This window comes from Paramormyrops kingsleyae, chromosome 5 (genome assembly GCF_048594095.1).
Source record: "Paramormyrops kingsleyae isolate MSU_618 chromosome 5, PKINGS_0.4, whole genome shotgun sequence".
In the NCBI taxonomy this organism is placed as follows: Eukaryota; Metazoa; Chordata; class Actinopteri; order Osteoglossiformes; family Mormyridae; genus Paramormyrops; species Paramormyrops kingsleyae.
In genome coordinates, this window is record NC_132801.1 from 28,914,514 (window position 1) to 28,939,887 (window position 25,374).

A 25,374-nucleotide genomic window follows, 5' to 3' on the forward strand; every position below is an offset into this window, starting at 1 on the left:
ATTTAACTCCCATCTTTTTAACGTGGAATACTATATGACAGGCTTTGGGCCCTGAGTGAATAACGTAGAGATCCTTCTCCCGGACATCACATGTTGACTGGCTCTTTGCACCCTGGTGTTTGTATAATACCCAACAGGGAGTCTGCAGGCCCAAACCAGCCAATGAGACTCAAATGTTTGTCCCACATGGATGATCTACCAAATTTCATTAGGGGCAGAAGCCCTTCGCTTTGTGTTGCTGGTGGAATTTGGGCCTTGGCGAAAAATAATTGGGAAACCCTGATGCACAGTTATATTAGTCACTCTGCCATTGGTGTCATTACAACATTGTATTGCAACATCTAGGAGATGTGAGGTTGTATTAAGGTGTGACATTTTGTCAATAGATTAAGCCTAATAAATTGCATCAGGAACCCTGAATTGCCAGAATTGAGAAGGTGTTGTAGTGTCTTAATGCTTATGTCATACATTGATAGAGTCAGCTGACCGTCCTCGTACATGATTGGCTCCTGCTCCCCGATATAGGTGGTGGCCCTGGGCTTCTACGTAGGGAACAACTGTTACCTACAGAGCAGCTGGAATGTGCTGGATGGGATGCTGGTCTTTGTCTCCATCGTGGATATTGTTGTGTCCCTGGCATCTGCCGGTGGAAACAGGATCCTAGGAATCCTGAGGGTGCTGAGACTGCTAAGGACCCTACGACCCCTAAGGTCAGGATAGGTCACCTGGGCAATTGTGCCCACCGATTCCGTCCCCTAGCGAAACTCCCGGAAACTTCTGTGACAATGCGGGCTGATCGGGTACGTGTGTCCTCAGGGTGATCAGCCGCGCTCCGGGTCTGAAGCTGGTGGTGGAGACGCTCATCACATCCCTGAGACCCATCGGCAACATCGTGCTCATCTGCTGCGCATTCTTCATCGTCTTCGGGATCTTGGGGGTGCAGGTAGGAGGCCCTGCTTCGCTGTGGGGGAGGAGGTGGACAAGAAGCACAGACCACCGCCGTGGAGACCGCCCGACTCTCAACGACATCAACAATAAAGCTTCAACAGGAAAAAAAAAATGACCAATAGAAAGAACGCAGGTTATCCTAATGAGACGTTGCTGACGAAAGGGGGAATTTGTCAGGTTAAGAAAAACAGGCGACTATCCAGCAGTGTGTAATGTGTGAGAAAGCTGGCTAGCAAAAGCGATTAACGCAATTTAATGTGAGAGGGACGAGGAATTGATTCTTCAGCTCTGGTGGCCTGATTTCTGCTCTGACAATAAGGCCATTTAAAAGTCCATATAAATCCACTCAGACCTTATTTATATTTTTCAATCTTGCCAGAGGCAAAGGAAGCCCAGCCTCCTCATCTCTGGAACATTGTGAGACTTTAACGAGTTGACAGTGTAGATACTTAATAGATAACGAGTGGTTAATTGAGGTCAATCTCATCCCTATATCTCCCCATGTTTACTTGCCTAAAAACTTTTTCCTCAAATCGGTCCTCAGGTGCCCCAGACGGTCCACATTTTTGGGAGCAAAACCATGGACCGTCTGGAGTTTCCTGTAGACCGGGCTGAGAAACACTGCTCTAAGGAATGTCTTCTTCCCTTTTTTCAAAGTAGCAGTCCAGCGCAGTCCACCACATTGAATGTGAAGGTCACCCCCCCATATTAAGAATAATTTGCAACTCCCTGATAATTTTCAGAGCGGTCTCTTCTCATTTAGCCTGGGATGGGAACTTATCGCGTTCTGTTATAGCTGCCTCGAGATGGTGGGGAACAAGGCACAGCTTTGTTCCCACATTCCTGTCTCTGTCATTAACGTTTCTGGCCATGAAAAGAGGATTAGAATGGAATGATGTACCTTTCACTCTAGCCTTGGCTGGCCAGAAGGCATTCCGGGAATGACTATGTTTACTGTTGTAAAAATGTAGGACCCCAAAGTCCTGGTTTAAACACGGGGGCTGAGATCGATGTTTTCTATCACATAACTATGCAGTACGAAATCCATTTGCTTGGATGGTCACGGGGTGTTTCGACCGCTGTCTGAACTACAGCTTTTCAAAGGGAAGTTCTACCACTGCGAGGGATTTGACACCAGGAACATCACCAACAAGTCCGACTGTCTGCTGGCCAACTTCCGCTGGATACGGAGGAAGTACAACTTCGACAACCTGGGACAGGTGGGCAGGAAGTGAGGTCGCCTGCAGTGAGTCATGTGATCGGAAGCTAGCCATGACCGCCGGTGTAGGGAGAGGATGGTAATCTCCTTGTTTTCTGTCATCACCTGTCTTCCAGGCCCTCATGTCACTGTTTGTCCTGTCCTCCAAGGACGGCTGGGTCAACATCATGTACGATGGCTTGGATGCCGTGGGAGTTGACCAGCAGGTAACACAGAGTAACTTCCCGGCTGAATCATTTGGCACCGGTAGCCGTAGACAACTATTAAAAGTGTTGGGCCGCGCCCCGATGCGTGACGGAGGAGTCACACCCCCCCAAACAAAAGTGCCCCACTGAGGGTGATCCATTGCACAGCACCCAGGGGGCATCATTAGCAGGACCAGATACACAAATTATTTCAAGACATTCAGCACAGCAGAAATTGTTTTATTGCTGACAGAAAAAATGTATTATTTAGTCACTAATTTGCAGAAGGTAAAGGATAACCCTAAGCATGGCGTAGATATAAAAGAGGAGCTCACCTACATTCTCCGGCATGACCGTGTCCTGTTTACCTCTGGAGAAACGCAGGAATTAGGCTGCATGGCACAGGGGGGGTGAACTGGGACACGGATCCTCTGGAGGCCTGCTTGGATGGTCCAATTCTGGGGGAAATGAAGCAAGACTTCTCTGCTAGAGCTTTAGAGCTTTACTTGGGCCCCAGTCCCCCTCCCCCCGCACCCTAACCCTGGGTGACTTGTTCTTGTCTTCCCACCCCAGCCGGTGAGGAACCACAACCCCTGGATGCTGCTCTACTTCATCTCCTTCCTGCTCATCGTCAGCTTCTTCGTGCTCAACATGTTCGTGGGCGTGGTGGTGGAGAACTTCCACAAGTGCCGGCAGCACCAGGAGGCGGAGGAGGCCCGGCTGCGCGAGGAGAAGCGGATGAAGCGGATGGAGAAAAGGCGCCGGAGTAAGGAGACACGCGGGTCCGGTCGGTAGCCCAGCCTCTCCCTCTCGGAGCCCTGCCTGAGGGGACGCCCCCGGATGCTGCATGAGGGCATGGCAGCTCGGCTGGCTTGCGAATCGGCAGCCGCGGTGACGGCGAACAGTCGAGGGGAACCTCAGAGCGCTCAAGGCGCCTTCTGTGCTCAGATCAGCTCCCACCGTCCGGGTCGTGCATTTCTTACGTTCAGCGGTCATGACCAGCAGCGAAAGGGGAGAGATCACAAAGTGGGGGGGGGACTCATGAAGTCCGACGGGGGCCCTACAGTCATATGTCGCCAGAGCATAGACCCTTCTGTCAGCGCTTAGCTTTTTCCAAGCGGTGCCAGCTGATTGGTGGCATGTAGAGTTGGCAAAATGGGCATTTTACGGCTCCCAGTAGACATCAGGCTGACTACTCAGAGCAAGGAGTTAGCTGGCCCTGGCTAAACTGGCTGAAAATTCAATAAAATAAAAATAGTGCAGCAGGATGATTTGATGGGCAAGCTGGGTGTTTTCAGGAGGGACCAAAGAATCAAAATGCACTTCTTGAATCTTTAATGCAGTTTTTCTCATTGCAGTGAGACACACTAGCACTGGGAGGACATCTGCAGTGCAAATGGTTAATGCAAATACACCAAAATTCTGTTGTTCACTTAACTATACATCATCTACTGTTTCTAGTTCATAAATCACCCCAAGGTTAACATTTAAATCTGTCAGCGACACACTCTTTTTTTTTTGTTTTACTTAACCCTGGATGTGATGCTGCTGCATTTTCACACAAAGACATTACACCTTGAAAGGTCTCCACTCTTGACGTATCATCTATAACTCGCAACTTGACAGCTTTTCCACTGGCAGGATTTACAGTAATCCATTCCTTTTCCTTTTACTGTTGGGGAAGTGATTGAATCATATCAGCGAGTCGACGTTATGGCTTTTATTGTTGGACAGAGAAGCAGCTTGGAATGTTTTCACATATGTTGGGGGGCTTTTTGGAGGAGAATTTGTGACACGCCAAGGGGAGAGGGGTTGTGATTTTCTTTATGAGGGGCGGTTGGGAGGGGGACCCATGGACTGTGGACTGTGGAACTTGGGGGGGGGGGGGCGGCACCAGGGTCTGTGCCCAGGTACTTTTTAGAAAATCATTAAGAATGCAGTGATGAACAATCACAAAATAATTACAGTACCTACAAATAACTGGTAACCCTTTATATTAATTGCACCTTCATAATGCCTTTATAATGCATTCATAGAACATCCTTTCATACCTTAACGGCGTTAATATGCAGTAATAACTAACATTATATGATTATACGATTATAATGTTTGTTATTAATTTATATAAAAATGTTATGGTATGTTAGGATGTTAAGGTGTACTGCTTATGAATGTTCTATGAATGCAGTATGAAGGTATTATGAAGGTGCAGTTAATGTATTGTTACCAAAAAATGTAGTGCCACCAGGGAGTGAGTCCCAAAAGGGGGGGGACTTCACGTCAGAGTTGCATTCCCATTACAGGGTTTGGACCCCATCACCTGCCTGATTAACCGATGGCGACAATTTCTTACTCTACATTCACACTGGATACGAGCCACCTGGGATGAGACGGAGATGTGTTTTTGTTAGCATGGATTGGATATAAATGAATGTATGTACATAATACTCATTAAGAGGGTGGTGTACATTCCCTGAAAGGTGCGGCCAGTGAAGCTACTGTACGCTGAAGCACGGACAGACTGACCTGAATCTTTCAGTGATCGTGACCGAGATTTTGCCAGTGGGTAAACAGAAATAAAGTAAAGCAATGCCAAAATAAACAAATGGACTTTTGGCCCAAATTGCCTCATCGCCCCACTGTTGGCTCTTAAACCTTTGGCTGGAAAGTTTGTGGTACGCTGGCTCACTTTAATGATGCATTTTCGTTTATATATAAACCATACTCCAATGTCACTAAATTTATTACTGATATGGAAAAGGGACTCTTTGTCTTTCTCCGGACCAGTAAGTATTTTTGAAATGACAGGCACTGAAAGAAACTGATTGGAAGAGCTGTATGCGATCGTCTCATCTCTCACATTTATGTTGACAAATATGGCTTATGACATCATAATTTTCTTAAAAAAGCACCTGGAGATTTCTGGTTCAAGTCCTCAGTTGAATCATGTTAGAGTGATTTGGCTATTTAACCTGGATATATACAGGTATATTCAGCAATGTATGTAGAAACTTCTGGGGAGTAAAATATATTTGCCTTAAAAAATGTGATCTCCCAGCACCAGTTTTCCCGAATGAATTTTGTCGGTGTACAGTTTCTCTTTGAAAGACCCTTGTATTTGCGGATAAACATGGGTTCTGGCTGACTCTGCTCTCGCCTGAAAGCTCAGCACTATGGAAATCTAAAGGGTGCTTTAGATAATGACAAAGCACTCCCAGGGAATTGAATCAAAGTGCCAAAAGCCAGCTGCAGTCCACATTTCAGGGAACAAAGTCAGAATGCTTTACAAAAACCAAAGGTGTTGAATAATTTTATTATTATCATTAATGTTGTCAGCTTGGTGGGGAAAGAGAATGGATTCTAGCAGAACTAGACTTCGGTCCAGGGGTCAATACCATGGTGAATTCTGACGGATGTTTTGATCAAAATGCACTTTTTACCACAGACATGGTATATAAAAACTTGGCCTGCATAGTTTTTTTGTCTCAGGCAAAACATTTTGCAACAGACATAGACAAGTGTTGCCATGGAAACGTTTGTCCGTGCATGGACATGTTGCCAATCCCTGGTCTATATGCATGTCCAACATCCATAAGGAATCTTTAGAACAAGTTCAGTTATAATATTTTAGCTTATACTGTATGTGAGTCTACTATGGTTTTACATTAACAATTTATCCTAAAAACGTTCCAAATGTAGGGTCAGCATGAACACAAGACAGGACACACAAAATCAATAGCAAGGCTAAAATTTGTTCAATTCAGGACATAATTAAGGGTTTGCAGCAGGACCCTCAATTTCACATATTCATAAATAAAATACATCTCTCAGTCAGGATGACAGTGGGTGAATTTAGGAGCTGCCCTCATCCATTTGCATGCAGATTAAATATTTATCCAGCAAACTTTGAAGACTGACCAGCTGCAACCCACACTGATCTGATGATTTTTAAAACTTTGTTTTAAAAAAGTGAACTTCTGTATCAGCTTTCCAATTTAAGCCATTCATCAGGCGCTAGAGAAATTATTCTGATTAAAATCCCACTGTTTACCAGTACGTAAGCTTATCACCATTGCAGCTTGTTAACAAGTCTTTAATTTCAAAACATGTGCCTTGTCTAACTGGATATTTTGCTGCACTCGCATTGAAGCAGCCAATTGAAAAGCTTCACCAGAGACCAGACGTGTGTACCGGTCCACAGGTTCGGTTTCCCAGACATGAGGTGGTCTGTGAACGGCCTGATTTGAAGCTGGTCGCATTTAGTGTCGCATGCTCAGCATGTCGAAGCATGAAACAGGCGCATGAAGAGACAGCTACCAAATGCCTATTTCAAACTAAAATTTAAGAAAAATGTAGGACATCTAGTCTGCAGCAAATGTAAATGCGTTTTTGATTCCATTAGTAATTTCCACAAAAGCCTACCAGCCCTCACTCTGGTTAGCCGATTTCCTTTCATCTCTTTATTTACATATTCAGCACTCGAATTTCCTCAGTTCTTAAAGATTTTGAACCATTCCAGTCACTTTTTCTAACCATATTAATTCAGTTTTGTCTCTCAGAAACGTCCCAAAAGTAAGATGGAGCCGCCTAAATTTGTCACTTTAACAAGGATGGGTTCAGAGTTGATAACTTTTTAATTAAACAAAACATGTACTAGCGAACGTGATCGCTGCCGGTTTTGCCGTCGTCAGGCTACAGGGGGGATGTAGAGGTCCCTGTGCTCGCCGGCATGGGTTGGAACCAGAGACCCATCTGTCTGCCGCTCACGTGTCATGTGACTGTGTCCCGCAGAGGCCCAGCAGCGGCCCTACTTCGCTGACTACTCCCCTGCCCGACTCTACATCCACACGCTGTGCACCAACCACTACCTGGACCTCTTCATAACCTGCATCATATGCATCAATGTGGTCACCATGTCCATGGAGCACTACAACCAGCCCAAGGTGATGGAACCCCGTCTGTGTCACCCAGCTTTGTTTGGTCTGAGAAGCTCCCCCTAGCTTTCAGTCAGTTAATAAATCATATTAAACTATATCTGGGCAGAGCAGCTGTGCTCTGCTGAAGCTGAAAGCCCTTTGGCTAAGGCTGCTGCTTGCAGAAACATCTCTACCAGCAACTTTCCGTAACTTTTACTAACTCCTATTATCCAAATATGTGCCATGAACATAAATTAATGGGATGTGAATCAAGCTGTCTATGCTTCTTTTACTACAAGAGGGAAGATGAATTATTTAATGTTCGACAGGTGAATCCGACACGGATTTGCAGATATTGGCAACTGTGCTTAATTCTTTCAGACCGGATGTTGTATGAAGGGTTTGGCGAGATGTACGAAGAGTTTAGATCCCTGTACACTTCAAAGTCAGCTCAGAATTACAGGATGATGTGTCTAATAAGTCCGCAGGTCAATATGTTTGTGGTAGCTCTGTTATTGTTGATGCTTTTAAGCATGTGAGATATCAGAGGTATAAACGGGCTCATCCATCCTGTCAGGCAAACAGGCGTCTCATGGAACCTAACACCATGACTTAAAATGGCCAGTTCTACACCAGACGATATGTGCTCAGTCACTGAGCCTGCACGTGCATGTCTGTGCTCCGCAGTACCTGGAGGAGGTCCTGAAGTACTGCAACTACGTCTTCACCATCGTCTTCGTCTTAGAGGCACTGCTCAAGCTCGTGGCCTTTGGCTTCCGCCGCTTCTTCAAAGAGAGGTACCTCGCTTGATGCCACAGTCCTGGAGCTGCAGGACGACGAGAAACAGTGCCTGGAGTATTACTGCTAGTGTTATTATTATTATAAATGTAGATTATCATAATCATAGGCAGCATGGTGACTTGGTAGTCCAGCATCTCCAGGGATGCATGTTCAAACCCAACCTGTGTGTGTCCTGTCCTTCTCAAGTTTGTAAATGTTTCATCCGACACTTCAAAGATTTGCAGTAGTGTATGTGCCCTGTGATGGACTGGCATCCCTTCCAGAGTGCCCCCCTGCCTCGTGCCCTATAATAGACTGGCATCCCTTCCAGGGTGCCCCCCCCCCCTGCCTCGTGCCCTGTGCTTCCTGGGATGGGCTCCAGGCTCTCTGTGAACCTGAGCTTCCTATTTTTCCTGTCATGTTGTCCTTTTGAGTGGCTTTGCTCAGAGACATCCATTCTGTGGTCCGTGTAAGAATCTGTGCAAATACTCCATAGCTTAACCTTGAGTTGAAATGCAAAAAACAACAAAAAAAAAAAAGTGCATTCACTCCATTGTTCATGCAAATGAAAGAACATTGTATCTGTGTAAAACGGCGTCCCTATTATGTAACGGATCCTTCTGGAAATCCTCATTTGATTAATTTATGCCTAAGGTGTTGATTACATTCCCTCTCACTGAACGCTGCAAACAAGCTCTTCAGCTGAATGTATCATCTTTCCTGTTCAGAGCCGTAGGAATCGTCAGGGTTGTTATTATTAACCTCCCTCAGTCTCCCGTTCATTTCCGTCCGTGTATGTGTGCAGACGCACGTGTGGGTGGCTGGGTATCCACTCGCCTGCGAGCAGCTCATCCTTAGGTTTGTAGGCACTTTTCATCATAGGGGAGAGCGATAGTTTTCCTTCAGAGTTCATAAAGGTTGAAGAAATACTTTATTGTTTCAAGTGAAGCTTCAGTCATGTGACGGATATCTGTGACATTTAAATATGACTTCTGTTGGTATAAAAGTATGGATTAGAGCGTGTAGATGTTTTGGGGAAGGGACAAGGGCAGGAAACAAGGCCCTCTGTTCACCCCTGATTGATTGACTTGAGTATCCATGGCTTTGTGAGTTTGCTTGTTTGAGTTAATAGTTTCCCAAGCTGCTCATTTGGTCTGTCTGGTGCATCTGGAGGATGGAGATAAATGAGCCTTGCTGGAAATAAGGACTGTCATCTGTATGAAACCTTGTTTTTCAGATGGAACCAGCTGGACTTGGCCATTGTCCTCCTGTCCATCATGGGAATCACCCTGGAGGAGATCGAGATCAACGCGTCCCTCCCGATCAACCCGACCATCATCCGCATCATGCGGGTGCTCAGGATAGCCCGAGGTAGGTGTGGCATGTCTGAGGCGCTATGCCCTTCCCCGTTCGGTCAAAGAGCCTCACGGTCGTACTTGCGAAGTGGTTGCTTTGGAAAAAACAATCCGAGATGCTTCGTTTCTTCATTTGAAGCACGGAAACACATCTTCCCCAGTCGGTGAGCTGGTAGGGCCCTCACCCTAAGCGCTTTGAACGTCGCACTGTGCCCGCACTGGTAATTGTGGGTAGCTTAGGCTCAGACACATGCCATCTTCCCATGCGCCTGCAGTGCTGAAGCTGCTGAAGATGGCCACGGGGATGCGAGCGCTCCTGGACACAGTGGTGCAGGCCTTGCCCCAGGTCGGTTCCAGATATCACTCTTCTGCCTGCAAACCTTCATACCCGCATGTCCTTGTCTTAATAAGTGAGTTGTTCCAAAGTCATTCTGTTGTTATTCTGTATATTGAGCATAATCTCATTGTTCAGAGTTCCTGTGAAAGTGGTTTAATTTAGTGAAGTGCTGGTATTTGTTTTGCATCTGTCTCGCTTACGGTCAAATCCTTTAATCTCCCCACGATCGTCTTCCTGCGTGTGCCTCACACAAAGCCCTCTGCAGTGACACACCGAGTCAGGGAGGGACATTAACCCAAGTCTGACAGATGGAGATCTCTGGGCAGTGTGACTGGGGACAGCATCTTCCCAAGAGCTGTATTATCCCCGAGAGGATGGCTGCTACTCTCTGGTCTGTCATCCATCACCCGTGAAGGGCAGTTCTCTAGCGGCTTGAGACGATTGGCATCATTCTCTTTCCCGCGGTATCATGGATGACCCCCATAGCCGTGACATCTGCCTTCGGGGGTCACCAGCATCCCCCAGTACCCACTTGGTATCCGTGTGACATTGTGACATTGATGCTTGGGAGTCGAACCTGTGGCCGTCTCCCCCTGCAGGTGGGCAACCTGGGGTTGCTTTTCATGCTTCTGTTCTTCATCTATGCGGCCCTGGGAGTTGAGCTCTTCGGCAAATTGGGTCAGTGCCCCGCCGACCCCGTCTTTTCTGAAGCCCACTTGTCGAACAGATTTTACACTCAAAGTAACTTCGGAAGATGTATTGCTCCATCCAGAGAAAGATCTTGTCCATTACACTATACCTCTGCTGTGTCTGTGGTATAAATTTGGCATTCGAAATGCTGTGAATTAGAACCATACCATGCAAACAAGCAGCCAGCGAAAGGCTACACCGAGGCTCAAAAGGCAGGTTTAACCCAACCCTAAGCCTTACACATGCAGGACAAGAGTGAGTTCCAACTCTAGCTGTCTATGAGGAGTTCATGCATCGTCCCCATATTCCCATTGCTTCCTTTGACCCCCCCCCAGCTCGAAGGCGCATGGTGAAGGTTGCGCTAAATTGCGTTCAGTATGTGAACGCCCTGCAATGCATTACTGCAATTCAATAACCCGCCACGGTTATTGGGAATGAACAAACAGACAGCCCAATTTTGCGGTTGCGAGTAAGAGCAGCAGAGTGAGTGTGTGTGTGTGTGTGTGTGTGTGCCTCATTTGTGGTTATTCTACTCAGAAATTGCAAGTGGAGACACAGGAAATTGCATCACGACTCGCTCCTGTGAAAGCCGCTCTTGCTCCAAGATGCCCTTCAGCTAAAAGTGGCATTTTAGGCCTCATTGTTTCTACACTGGGAAGCTTTCGTCACTTGTGATACCACATGGGGGGGGGGGGGTGAAGGGGCTTAGGCTCATAACTGGTCCTGCCAGTGCGGAATTAGCTTATTTACACCTATCAGCAATAAATAAGAACATTTAGAGTAATATAACAAATGTTTGTGATTCATGCTTCGTTAGGATGCTCACTGCTAGATCTGTGGCATGCATTTATTTTACCCAGAATGCAATGAAGACAACCCTTGTGAAGGCCTGAGCCGACATGCCACTTTTGAAAACTTTGGCATGGCCTTCTTAACCCTCTTCAGGGTCTCTACAGGTGACAACTGGAATGGCATCATGAAGGTGAGTGAACAGACAGTCCCTGCGGCAGGCATCGCCCGGCCACGCCCATGCTCTGCCCAACCCGGTGCTCCCCCTACAGGACACTCTGCGGGAGTGCAGGAGCGAGGACAAGCACTGCCTGAGCTACCTGCCACTGATCTCGCCCCTGTACTTCGTCACCTTCGTGCTGATCGCCCAGTTCGTGCTGGTCAACGTGGTGGTGGCTGTGCTAATGAAGCACCTGGAGGAGAGCAACAAGGAGGCCAAGGAGGACGCTGAGATGGACGCTGAGATCGAGCTGGAGATGACCCGCCAGCTCAGTGCCAATGCGGCCGCTGCCACCCTGGGGCCTGACAGTCAGGATGGCTACTCCGGGCAGCACCCAGACTCACCGACACAGGTACGCCGGGGCTGCCGGCAGCCATGGGAGCTTTAAGCCTAGGAGCTGTCAGTCTCAGTATCTTTCAAATGATTTTCTTAGTGTATAAAATATGCTGTTCATTTCCCAAGACCACTGGAACATTAGAACAAAGAATATTGGTGACCTTTTTATTTACCTTCAAAGTATTGGGCATGAGGCAATTTCTGAAAATAAACCTGAATAGAACACAGCTGAAATAATTTGTGATACAGAAACAGCTGCACGAAGCTACTATACAAGCGTGATACATGTCACAGCATTTGGGACAAATAAAATGGAACAGGGTCAGTGATTTAGCCAGAAGATTCAATTTGGGCGGGCTAGGTGAGGGCCCAAGCTAAGCTAATAAACTAGCTTTGGACTGAAGGTTCACGGCAGGTGGATGAGCGGTTCTGATCAATAAACCCCGAGCATTAAGGGACATGATCCTGAACTGATGAGGTCACCGGTCTGAGACACACCCCTCCCAAAGAGAGGCAAAGCAAGCCGGCGAGCCATTGGCTATGGGGAGAGGGAACAATTACTCTGGGGAAGGCACCGTGTCTGAACAGGAGGCAAGGGACCGTCGGCCTGCAGCTACCTGGCAAAGTCACGTCACAGGACTCGGTCTGGAGGAGACCTGGCTCCCCAACTCACTACGGCTCTGCTTTTTACCTTTTCAGGACAGGAGACGAATTTTTGGGTCTTCCCTGAGACAGGATAATCTCATTAATTCTTTCAGTACCTCATTAATCGTCAACCCCCCCCCCGCCACACACCGAAAGCAAGAAAACTGTTTTGGGGAACTTAATTAAACCACTGTTGCAGAGAACTGGCCAAACCAAAACCCATTAGGGGATTTTCTTCTGTGATTCGCTCTAAAGGTAGACGGTTTTATCTTAACTTCTGTTTCGGTGAGAAGTTCTGCAGAGAGAGCACTCTGTCACTCATGCTGAACCGAGGCGCCGGAGACCAGCACACCGTCTCTTAATAGCTTATTTAGATAAATCTTTTTGACTGCATTCAAATGGGATGCCATCTATTAATTTACTAATGCATGAAGTCAGTGAATGAAATTTACATCATAAAGTTTTTCCGTGTCTTAGCAGTCTTTGTTGGCTTTTTTTTTAAAGTGGGCTAATAGCAACGTTGACTGTTAGATGGATGGCACAAGTCACCAAATACCACCCAAAATGCCTGCTAACAAGCAGTGTCACGCCGGACACTGGCAGACAGCTGCCTGCCTCGCTCAACCATCAACACAACCCACTAGAGACTATATTACATGATCTTACCGGAAAGCAGCACTTTCGCCTTAATAGCGACTCCTAATGATCTTCACATCAACAGAGATATTTGGTGGGATGGCAGCTGGGTTTGTCTCATGCTTAGTCTGATTATATCCAATTATTATGCTCATTGAAAATGCATTAAAGGTGGGCCTCCCAAAAGCATCGTGGGCTCTTTGACATTAAACGGTATGCACACAGATGATTAGTATGCCACAAGACACGAGCCACAAGAGTGCAATCTTAAGGCTTTTGTTGACCCTCATTTGTGATCGGTAAATATGGTCAATGAGTCTTCGAGTCGGTTAACAGCCTTTAAGTGGATAACAGCACTTGATCCCTCCCTTTAATCAGCATGAATAATCCACGCTCTTGTATGTGATGATCACACTCCATTTGAAGGGAAACAACCCTTTGAATGGATCCTTTGACAGCAGGTTTGTTGCCGAGGGAACAGGCATGTTTGCAGGCTTGGGCCGGTCATGTGCAGAAGCGGTCCTGTGCCTCTGTGTCTCCAGGATGAGGCTCTGCAGTGTGCGGCGGAGAATCTGCTGTCCGTGCGGAAAGCGTGCGTGTCCAGGATGCACTCGCTGCCCAACGACAGCTACATGTTCCGTCCGGTGAGGCCGGCCAACGCCCCCTTCCCCCTGTCAGAGGTGGAGTCCTGTGATGGGAGTCTTCATCTAGGTACTGGTCAGCCCGTGTTATTGCTTGGAGGACCTGTGCATGTGTCACATGGTCTTTCCCTATGATCCGTAATGATTTTCTCACACTCTGCCAGGGTGACGCCTCCCTTGGCATTTACTTGCAGGCTGGATGTTTCTATCGCACCAGTTTTCATCTCAGTTAATGGTGACTTTGTCTAAGATTTATCACCTCAACCCAAAGCATTTCTGTCCAGGTTCTGTCACGTCCGTTAGTTCACAGCCCTCCAGGGGGAGCTCCCAGCTGTGTGTCCCGGGAGCGTCCCCTCACGCCAGCCCTACCTCCCTCTACGACAACAGCAGCCTTCCCAGAATTCCACCTCCACGGCTTACATCCTGCTCCGGCGCCAGCAGACCTCTACGCAGACAGGTACCATTGGCCCCTAAGCATGCTTTCACTCAAAATTTCTAACTGGCATCCGGTACTGTTTACTGGATCCCCTCTTTTGGTTCTAGGAAGCAATCAAAAGTGACTCCATTGAGGTGCAGAGCTTCGACTCGAGAGACAACCTGGAGCGGCAGTCCTGCGAGAGCCTGCAGCAGATGGCCCCTATGCTGCATAGCACCTCCTACTCGCGGGAGGGAGGCTCAGCCGCAGCATCCCCTGAATGCTCACCGCCGCCAGCCTCTCGCACCCGTGCCGCAAGCGTGCAGACACGCTGGCAGGTGTACGGTCAGCACAGCAGTGCAGGCAGGCCGAGCAGTGGCCCTGCTGAAGGTGCTGGTCCTGAAGACTCCACGCTAGAGTTGGTTGACCCCGCAGACGAGGAGGTCCGGCACATCAACAGCTCAGCCGCGGGCTGGGCAGGTGGGCCGCTGGATGCCCGCAGCCAGTCCCTGTCTCCTTACAGCTCTCCCAGCAATGAGATTCCTGTCCCGCTGAAGAACTTTGGCAGTGCCACAGACCTGCAGTCTGCCAGTGCCAGGGAAAAGGACCTCAAGAAGTTCTACAGCGTGGACACTGAGGGCTTCCTGACCCGGCCCTCCTGGGCTGATGATGGCCGCCGGCACTCCATCGAGATCTGCCCTTCGTTCGATGAGGGCCTGTTCTCTGAGTCAGAGAGGCGGTCCTCCCTGCAAAGCCAGTCGGGCTCCTCCGAGTGCCTCCCCATCCAGAGAAAGAAGAAGATGAGCCCACCCTGCATCTCCGTCGAGCCGCCTGTGGAGACAGAGCTCCTCGCCCCCGCAGCGTCCCGAAACACAAGCTCCGAAACAAGCATGCTGCTGCGGAGGAGGACGCCCTCCTTCGAGTCGTCCCTGCAACGTGACTCCCTGGACCTGCTGGAGCCCCAGATCATTGTGGAAGCCCCGCCCAAAGTGGAGAGGCACCTGCCCATCCCACGGATCTCCTTCGATCAGTCGGACTTGAGCTCCATGAGCAGCATGTCGGACATCCTGTCGGACAGCGACCAGTCCATGCACTCGTTCGACGCCAGGCAGGAGGGAGGTGCTCATGTGAGGATGGAACACCTCCAGGTCCCAGGAAGCAGGGGCATGGACAACAGCAGGCAGACCCGTGGTCATACGTCCAGGACCCCCTCCAGTAGGAAGAGGGGGCTAGTCCGCATGGCAAGCACAAGGGACGACGATGAGCCAGCGGCGTAGCCAAAGCCTTCCAGGGGTGACCTGTGGAACTCCAGTCACTGGGGCTCAAGAGCCGGGTTTACAACATGGGATATGCAATTTCAGTCTTTCTTATGGAACTTGGGATCAGGGCTCAATCACATTGATTTGGGTTCAAGTGTCTACTGTGTTTAATACCATGGATTTCTGTAACGTCTACTTTCTAACTGACACTGTATTGTGCGACCGCACAGTATGCTAAGGTGCATCATTAGATAAGGTATGTACATTTTGTGCTGTAAATAGAGGGAAATAATGTATCTGTGCAGAAAATATGTATTCATATGCACATATTTTTATAGAGCTGAGTAACGTTTTGCACACTTTAATTTGAATTCCAAGTTGGTTAGTGTTTCGTTGTCCTCTTGAATTCGTACAGTTTTCATTTTGACGACGGCTTGTTCAAATGTAGTATGCTTACACAACCTACTGACACTAAAGGTTATTTTTATTATTTTTTTCTACTCGGGGTAGAAATATAAATTGTTTATATTAACTGAGTCCAACAAGAACCAGACTACTATTGAGGTTTAGCCTTTGTGCAATAATCACGGTTCAAAGTTGGATTTGCTAGGATAAATTTATTGAGAGGATAGCTTAACATTAACGTCTGCTCAGATTTAATGGAATTATGACCAATGTTTTTAAAAGGACTGCTATTGTTGTGATGATTTAAATAATGCATATACTGCGCATTTTTTGTTTTAATTGTGCATTTGACAAGCAATTAGTTGCAGTGATATGAGCTGAACTCCTAACTCCCTGTACAAGCTGGTCGCACCCAATGAGAATCCACGTACTGTCTAATACTGCGGTACACACTGCAATCTGAGATGGAGTTATAGGTTTGTGCAAGGACAAAATCTCAAGATTAAAGGGCTGTTTGATTTTAATTGGTATGTTTTAGCAGTAAGAAAAGAGTACAGAAAGATTTAGTATTTTAGCCACTTTAGCACTCTGTTTAAAATGAAACATGGTTTCTTGGACACCCAACCAAAAATCAATAAATAAATAAAATTGCTTTTACATTTCAGCCTTGACATGGTGCCTTTGCATTTACCTGAATTCCTGATTATAGCAGGATTTTATGGCTGATTTAATTCTGTTTTAATCTGGATCAGAAACAATGTCAGTAAAGCAGGTTAATCTTTCATAGGCAATGTTTGTATACGTGGTATATGCATCAGATTATGCATCGGATTGTGTGAAAGTACCCCACAGAGCAATCTGTTAATTTGATTGGACATATTTGCTATGTTTAATGAAGCTTCTGCGTGATTATGGGATGCAAGGTAATGGCCTGCTTTTCTATATTTGTGTCTTATTGTCACACTTTTTTTCCTCATATCCACTACAAAGAAAACCTTTTTCATTATGTAACCGGGGAAATGTGGAATTCTGTGATGCAATTCGTCTTTCTCTTGGCAAAAAGAAAAAAAAAACTTTATTGAGCCCCTTCCTAAGATGTTTTAAAAGGAAAAAAGGAAAGGAAAAATTCTCTTGCTGTAATCAGGCTGTAATCTGCAATAATTTAACTTTTTGCAGAATGGGAACTGAGTGGTGAAAATCTAAGTATTAAACAGTATTTTGACGTTTAAATTATTATTACTGTCTGATGGTATAATATTTGTCCCAGGTGATACTAATTAAAAGAAATTATTTAATTTAATATAGAGCAACGGTATCCATTTGTTCAGACACTTCAGGATGAATCATCAAATGCCCAAGACACTAAGCAGAAAATAAGCTGCATGTGAACAATAAAGGCGAAATCTGATTTTGATTTTTGGATCAGAACGTACAGTATGCATGGACAGTATGTTGTACACTATCAGCTCTTATGTTAAACACATTGTGGGAGAATTCCTCATTATTATTATTATTATTATTATTATTATCATTATTCTTTTGCCGAAAGATTACTTACCTCATATTCAGCTCTAAGAAAGATTTACTGGTGGAGAGGACCATACATGCTGTGCTGTGCTGCATCCAGCTCACATGATCTGCTTCCTCTATGATTCTGCCCTGAGGTCTCCCAGCCAGCTAAAAGGCTCACCTCCCTGCTCTAAACCTCCGTCCACCAACCACCAGGAAATCAGGTGATGCCAAACATATTATAAATAAAATTATTTCAAATATTGCTTTCATGTGTACAGAGTCAACAAAAATGCATTAAAATTTTAAAAATCTCTGAAACGTCTCAACCTTTCCTTATTGGTTAAGCGTACACTGATCTCAGCCGGTGGATTTTCAATTTGCAGTGGAGTAAGTTAGAATAAAATCCATAATGCCAATGGGAGTAAAGAAATATTTTGTTGTTCAATGTAACTGCGTTTATAGCATATTAAATAATATACTAAGTATTACTATTTATAATTATATACCAATTACATACTATTTTATAAATAACATTATTAGAAATAAATACTACTGCTAATAATAATAATAATAATACAGTACTAGTCAAAAGTCTGGACACACCTGCATTTATTGCATGTCTCTATTTTAGCTGTGTTAAAATTGCCTCCAATCAATGAAGTAATACATAACAAATACTGCAACGACTTTAGACTCTTCTAAATATCCCCCTTTTGCTTGTATGACAGCATTGCAGACTCTTGCCACTCCTTCAATCAGGGTCATTATCCTTTCAGCTTTTCATTAGGTGTGTGCAGACTTTTGACTGGGACTGTATATCTTAAATAACAGGGGCTTTGAAGGAAATGCACAATTTAAAACATCTTTCACGCGACATAAGCTAAAATAGATGTATGACTGTAAGAAAAAAATAGAAGAACTAGGGCTGTTAAAATTACGGCATTAATGCATTAGCGATAATCTTGAAGCTACTGTATAACACGTTATTATTTCTTAATTTCATTAGTTTTACTTGTGTTAATTTTGATAGCCCACTTGGACAATAGTATATTGAAAAGATGTATAATAGAATTTAAATTCCATACTGAATATACAGACTACAAAATTTTTTGATGGTATTGCAATGAGTTTATGTGCAACTAATTGTGAAGGTTTGCAATTAATCATGATTAAAAATATATATTGTTTGATGGCCCTATTGACGATTTTTGCTCATACAAACTGAAATCGCCTGGCTAGCTGACTGCCTAGCTGACTCCCTAGCTGACTCCCTAGGTGACTGCCTAGGTGACTCCCTAGCTGACTCCCTAGGTGACTGCCTAGCTGACTCCTTAGCTGACTCCCTAGGTGACTCCCTAGGTGACTGCCTAGTTGACTCCCTAGCTGACTCCCTAGGTGACTGCCTAGCTGACTGCCTAGCTGACTCCCTAGGTGACTGCCTAGGTGACTCCCTAGCTGACTCCCTAGCTGACTCCCTAGGTGACTGCCTAGCTGACTCCCTAGCTGACTGCCTAGCTGACTCCCTAGGTGACTGCCTAGCTGACTGCCTAGGTGACTCCCTAGCTGACTGCCTAGCTGACTCCCTAGGTGACTGCCTAGTTGACTCCCTAGCTGACTGCCTAGCTGACTCCCTAGGTGACTGCCTAGCTGACTGCCTAGCTGACTCCCTAGCTGACTGCCTAGCTGACTCCCTAGGTGACTGCCTAGGTGACTCCCTAGCTGACTCCCTAGGTGACTCCCTAGCTGACTCCCTAGGTGACTCCCTAGCTGACTGCCGAGCTGACTCCCTAGGTGACTGCCTAGGTGACTGTCTAGCTGACTCCCTAGGTGACTGCCTAGCTGACTGCCTAGCTGACTCCCTAGCTGACTCCCTAGGTGACTGCCTAGCTGACTCCCTAGCTGACTGCCTAGCTGACTCCCTAGGTGACTGCCTAGCTGACTGCCTAGCTGACTCCCTAGGTGACTCCCTAGTTGACTGCCTAGCTGACTCCCTATGTGACTGCCTAGCTGACTCCCTAGCTGACTGCCTAGGTGACTCCCTAGCTGACTCCCTAGGTGACTCCCTAGGTGACTCCCTAGGTGACTGCCTAGCTGACTCCCTAGCTGACTGCCTGCGCTGCTTAATAGCTTTACTGACTCTGACTAGATATTTCTCAGTATTAGTGCATTGAGAAATAAATTAGTTCTACCCAGGTTTTTAGATAGTTTGTAGATTAATGACTTTAGCCAGTGGGTCTAACACCCAGTCCTGGGGGGGGGGGGGGGGGGTGCTGTGTTTATTCTGGTTCTGCGCAAACTTAACTCTTGGTTATTTCTATATGGGCTGTTTCTACTGGACACTGATCTTGGCTTAACTTCTTCAATTTTCTGATTTCTCTCTTTTAATTGATTTATAAAGAAAAAATAAAATTCTCTGTTTATTTCCAGTGGTATTTGTGTAGAAGGATTTGGATGGACTTTAAGATAATAAAAATTTAATGATTATTCTAATTAAACAGAATGCAGATTTGTTCCACTAGTTCAGATGCACCATTGAACCAAATCTGGTTAAAGTTATACAGTTTATCTCTTAGGTTATTTTAATACTGATGTATAGGCCGATCTTATAAATGTCACAAAGAAAATAATTCAATTGTAATATTCAAATCAAACACAACACAGTAAGTGATTGGTTTGAACAATAATGGGACAAGCTGTGGTACCTCGGGACCGGAACTGTGAAACACTGTCAGAGAGAAATACAACATTCCTTAAAAAATTAAAATACATATACAGGTTTACATTGCTTAACAACCAGGATACATTCTGTCTGTTAGACAACCCTATAGAACCTACTGGACTTACACTGTACCTGTGCTACTTAAATAGTCAAGATACTTTACACTAACATAGTACTGTACTACTGTATACTGTACTGCAATAAAACACATGTACACTATCTTAGCAACCCAAAAGTGTGAAAGAGTGCACATTAAAATAATTCAAATTCAAAGAACAGTTAAGTAAATACACAAATGCTTAACATACACGTTAATTATTTCTATTAAGTATTATGGGTATTTTATGTTAGATGAGTACTGTACCATCATCCAGCTGGCTGCACAGTCAATTTGTTTACCCCAGCTACACGTTGTGCACTACAGTCGCTTACATCTCCTACGTCCTGTTAGCTAATCGAATTTTTCAGCTCTAGGGCTGCAGCCGTTGAAGGACGTGGTCTATGTAGTCTTTGTAGGCTGTGTCCTTCAATGGTTGGCGCAATGAATCTTGTGATCTCAGCAAAAGAATAACACATTTCCAGGCTGCATTTTAAGGAGCCATCGAAATGGGACAGTCTTGTTCCGGTCTTCAAATGTAGCCTTAGAAGGATACAGCACCTGAATTCGGACACAGCCTAATTTAACGGTTTGGGACCTTGGACGGTCGGACGTTGTGTGGAGGGACGTTAAGTGACGAGTATGTAGGCATACTGATTTCAGGGAGGGGGCAATATCTGAGAGGGAGGAAGGGGTGGCTGCCGCGTGAGTAAAAAAAATTGCTAATTTTATCGGGAAATACCGGAATATTCCAAGTATACTCTCAAAATACCATATGCCGCGGTATAATGTCTGGACGGTATTAATATCGCCCAAGTATTTAGTGCTGGCTGAAGGGAGGAAGGTTGCTGGAGAGCCAGCAGTACAATTCACTGACATGAGTCCTGCGGTGGTAAAACCTACAAGCTAATTTTACTGCCATTGAATAGCTGAAGGACACATTTCCGGTACGTTGTGCATCGTTCTCGGGTGTCAGGGAGCTGCGGTCCATTTCCAGAAGACTCCTGCTGTGGATCTTCCAGGAGAGGTGGGATGTTTGCGTATACCTACATATATGATATGGGAGGGTTCTTGCATGGCATGAAACAACAAAATTTGGACGGAAACATTCATATTAGAATGCCATGGTTGCACACTTCAATATACCTTGCTAATCACTGGATACAAACAAAAACAATACGTTATATATTTTCCCTTACGAAAGCATTACAAAGCTGTAATGAACAAGCTCATAAAGTAGAATTTGTCATCTACATTTTTATGATTTAAATATATTTCTTTGGTCATAATTTAAATGATTTAATATACTTAAAGTCATCTCTCTTCTGTAATCTCGGGTGATGACACTGGTGAATACTACCTAGAGATGTTTTACAATTTAAATTGTGGCCCTATTAAATGGTATAGCACAGCAATCATGGAGCCGTTTGCAATATAGGTGAGAAATGGTACCATTGTGAGGTGCATTAATAGCGGCACCTAGTGGTCATTTGATACAACTAACTATACCAAAATGAACTTGGGAGATCTCTGTTGCAGTGGTTCTCAACCAACTTTTGCACCGCGACCCAATTTTTTACCATACAAGCTCAGTCGCTACCCCTTATCAAGTATAGGTTTAAATTAACGCTGTGCTCAAGCAGGCAGTGCACTCTGCGTTTTACACCAACCAATGCGTACACCAACAAATCTGATTGGATGTGCCCAAAAAAAATTTAACTAAGCATCTGTGGTTTGGCTTCGTGGATTGGATGAGTGTTCACTAGTTTTGCGCGAAACAGTTGTAAACCCAAGACGCGTTTATATAGGTTAATTCTACGACTGGGACTGGGAAATCTGATCGCAGATCAGCCTAGAAGTTTGCTGGTTTTAAAATACTTACATTTCCAACTCTGCTTCGCGACCATTTCAACTTGCCGCCACCCAAATTTGGGTCGCGACCCACGGGTTGAGAATCGCTGCTCTATTAAAAAAATTGGCGCATTAATTTATTTTTGTGCCAGTTGTTTCTGAATATTAAGGTATTCTTATATTAACACATATATAATAAATATAATTATAAGTGATTTTATACCTACAAATATAACGTGTACTGCATTTTTCACATAAATATTTAGAAATATTTGTAAAATTGGCACGTTCAGTAATTTTCCGATCTATTGAGGTTTAAACTGCGTTCATTTAAGTGTATGTGATCAATAGCGATGACAATCTAGCTAGTATAACTATTTGCAATTGCAGCACGGTAGTTAGGCGTAAGTCTTCGACGAATAACAAGTAAAAATGCCTGTCACTGTAGCAAGGAAACGTGGCTGATAACAGCCGCCGTGTGGAAGCACCAAGTCCTATCAAACCGCAAGGGGAACCTCCAATCTGCGAGAACCATATTAACGTTGCTCTGATAATAGTTACAAGGTTCGTATCGCTAATCAGGGCAGTATGTGGTATTCTTCTGCACTGTTCACAGGATCTGTCCTTCCCAAATTCGAACAAATTGGAACATAATTAGATTTGCTAGGTTGGGGGGGGCAATACAATATGCTTTCATGGGGCCAGAAATCTCTAGCCGTGCCCCTGATCGTACAATGACAGTATGTGACATCTGAAGCATGTTATTCATAATACTATGCGCGCGCACACATAGTTCTAAAGCTCCTGATCTACCCAGCGGCACCTTAAATGAACAAGAAAAATCACGTTATATGGTACCCTCCTGTTCTACTGGCATTAAAATGATATAATAATGTAACATTTTATATTATGACTTAAGCATACAAAATACAGCAATTTGCCTTTTTATTCGTTAAAGAGAATAACAATAAATTATACATAGGCTATACCATTCAACAATTGACGTATCGCTGTAGTTCAATAAACAAAATGCATACATTTAAATTTTACCGAAGAAAAAATTGTAATCTACACAATTAAAGCCAAAACAATTTATTGTTTTGGCTTTCAGTTGCATATGTATAATCATATGCAGTTTTTTTCCGAGTCCCTTGATACTTATTAAGCGGAAAGTGAAAAGCAGCATTTAAATACATATTCAGCCTGAAGGTGTAAAGTCCATGATTATAAATCAATCATTAACACACACTTAACGAGTCTTTCTATTACATGCCCACAGAGCAGTGATAAGATTATAAATGTAATTCAAGGCGTTTTATGGCCTACTGCTCTGCACGACACCAGTGGAGCTCGAAGCCCATGTGACGCCATAGGCAAGTTGCACTGCTGTGAACCCAGCCGTTTGCTACAGGTAAGTCACTGCCCCCTCAGAAGATGGTGCCCCACGTGGCCACCTATGACGCTGTAAGGTTGACCGGCTCTGCACGGAACGGTCTATGGCAGTTTTGATAGCAATTAGCATCAGAAACGGACATTTCAGGTCCAGAAAGTAAAAATCCAAACCAGGATTTTGTTTCAACCAACCAGTTGAGCATAAGAGAGTCACAGAGTACTCAACTGGTTGGTTGAAACAAAATCCTGGCTTGGATTTTTACTTTCTGGACCTGAAATGTCCGCGACTGGTTAACATCAAGCAGAAGAGATATTTGGCGGGTATATATTCTATATTAATTTGCATAGGATGCTATTTATTTAATTACATTTAATGGGGGTGGCATGATGGTACAGTGGTTAGCACTCACACCTCTAGACCTGGGTTCAAGTCTCTGACAGGGTTCCATGATTATGGTAATTGCATGCTCTCCTCATGTTGTCATGCAGTTTCCTTTAGATACTCTGGCTTCCCCCCACAGTCCAAAAACATGCTGAGGCTTTTTGGAGTACCCATATTTACTGTAAGCCTCAACATGTGAGTGAATGGTGTGTGAGTGTGCCCTGCAATAGGTGGTACCCCCTCCTGGGTTGTTCCCTATCTTGGACAGACCCTGGACACCCCCTGACCCTGAATAGGACGAGTGGTTTCAGAAGATGGAGGGATGAATATTTTAATAACATCAAGCATCAAACGAATGATTATGTGTAATTCCATGAAGATCACCTATGTATTAATTATACCAAGGAAAAAAAAATTGCAATAGTAACATCTTATCAAGAGTTTGAAAATGTTGCAGTGAGTGTGTAGCACTTCCGATTAGTATTATGAATATTGTTGTTTGTTTAGAAAGATAAAATTAATCTTTATCACCACAAGCAACCCAATATCTGCCTTACCAGCGGGACTGTTAGCCAACGGAAGTCAAAATTTAACTTGACAGACTCAGTCATTGGTACACAGTATGAAAAACATGCACATTGCAGCCTAAGCATTGCACAGTATACCGCAACTGCTATTTACAACATAAATAGATGAATAATGAATATGAATGTTGCATATTCATTTACAGTATTTACAGATACACACGGCTTCGTGCAAGACATGCTGGTCCAATACATAATCGGTCCTGCCCTGCAGACTAACACCGGTGTGTGAGATAAATTTCAAATTATTACAAATATCTGACTTTGTGCTAGGGCTGGGACGATTATTTGACAATTATTCCGCTAATAAGCTGGCTAGTTGTTTCACTGCTGGCACCGTTAAAACCATATCAATTAATGAATGAATTCCGATATAATTTTGTCTAATATCGCCGGTGCCAGCAGTGCCCCACTATTTTGTAAGCCATGCACTGGCCAATCATGTAGCACTTCTTCATAAATATTGAGACATCTCCTACCACCCTGCAAAAAGGAAATTTGCCGCACTTGAGCACTGAGTTCTTACTGTGTGCTGATTGGTCAGTCTCCTATAATCATGCATGTGTCACTAATGGTAATGTGAAACAGCTGGATGAGTCTTTCAGTCAAGGAAACAAATCAGTCAAAGCACAAGAAGAGCTGAACTATTTAGCCGAGCACAGGAGCCTTTCAATTTGAAAGTAGTTTGTAAAACCCAAAGTAACTCAAAGTGTCTTCCCTGACACGGATTATCTGGTCACCCTAAGTGATTATTAACTTAAGTCTAACATAGAAATTGTATTGAATATCTTAAGACTTGGCGTTTTTTAAAATAATGCTCTAATATTTAAGAAATGTTTTAATAAATTGAAATGTTAATGAGAATTTCAGATTTGTGTGTGTGTGGGGGGGGAGAGGGTAAATTGTTGATTTAACTGACTAACTTGAAAATAATTGCTTATCAATAAATTTATCGTCAGATCAATCTAAAAATTAGTTGTTAGATCAGTCGAATAATCGAAAAAAAATCATTTAATTCATTTAGTCATTTAAAGAATAATCGTTTGGGACAGCACTACTTT

The 25,374-nt window shown here is 44.6% G+C and overlaps 1 protein-coding gene across 3 annotated transcripts in view; it reads left to right on the forward strand.

Annotated features, from left to right (window-relative positions):
* The window catches only part of LOC111845539 (voltage-dependent T-type calcium channel subunit alpha-1H), a 103,357-nt gene extending 85,758 nt beyond the window's left edge, over positions 1–17,599 (forward strand). For all 3 annotated transcript variants that reach the window (XM_072712539.1, XM_072712541.1, XM_072712540.1), the window contains exons 21-35: positions 526–710; positions 817–943; positions 2,043–2,168; positions 2,284–2,373; positions 2,926–3,118; positions 7,144–7,295; positions 7,956–8,065; positions 9,286–9,419; positions 9,679–9,749; positions 10,340–10,418; positions 11,291–11,412; positions 11,492–11,791; positions 13,599–13,767; positions 13,982–14,154; positions 14,241–17,599. In XM_072712539.1, coding sequence (XP_072568640.1) covers positions 526–710; positions 817–943; positions 2,043–2,168; positions 2,284–2,373; positions 2,926–3,118; positions 7,144–7,295; positions 7,956–8,065; positions 9,286–9,419; positions 9,679–9,749; positions 10,340–10,418; positions 11,291–11,412; positions 11,492–11,791; positions 13,599–13,767; positions 13,982–14,154; positions 14,241–15,389 — 3,180 coding nt within the window. In that variant the 3' untranslated portion in view covers positions 15,390–17,599. The remainder of the gene's footprint in view (positions 1–525; positions 711–816; positions 944–2,042; positions 2,169–2,283; positions 2,374–2,925; positions 3,119–7,143; positions 7,296–7,955; positions 8,066–9,285; positions 9,420–9,678; positions 9,750–10,339; positions 10,419–11,290; positions 11,413–11,491; positions 11,792–13,598; positions 13,768–13,981; positions 14,155–14,240) is intronic.
* The last annotated feature ends 7,775 nt before the right edge of the window (positions 17,600–25,374 follow it).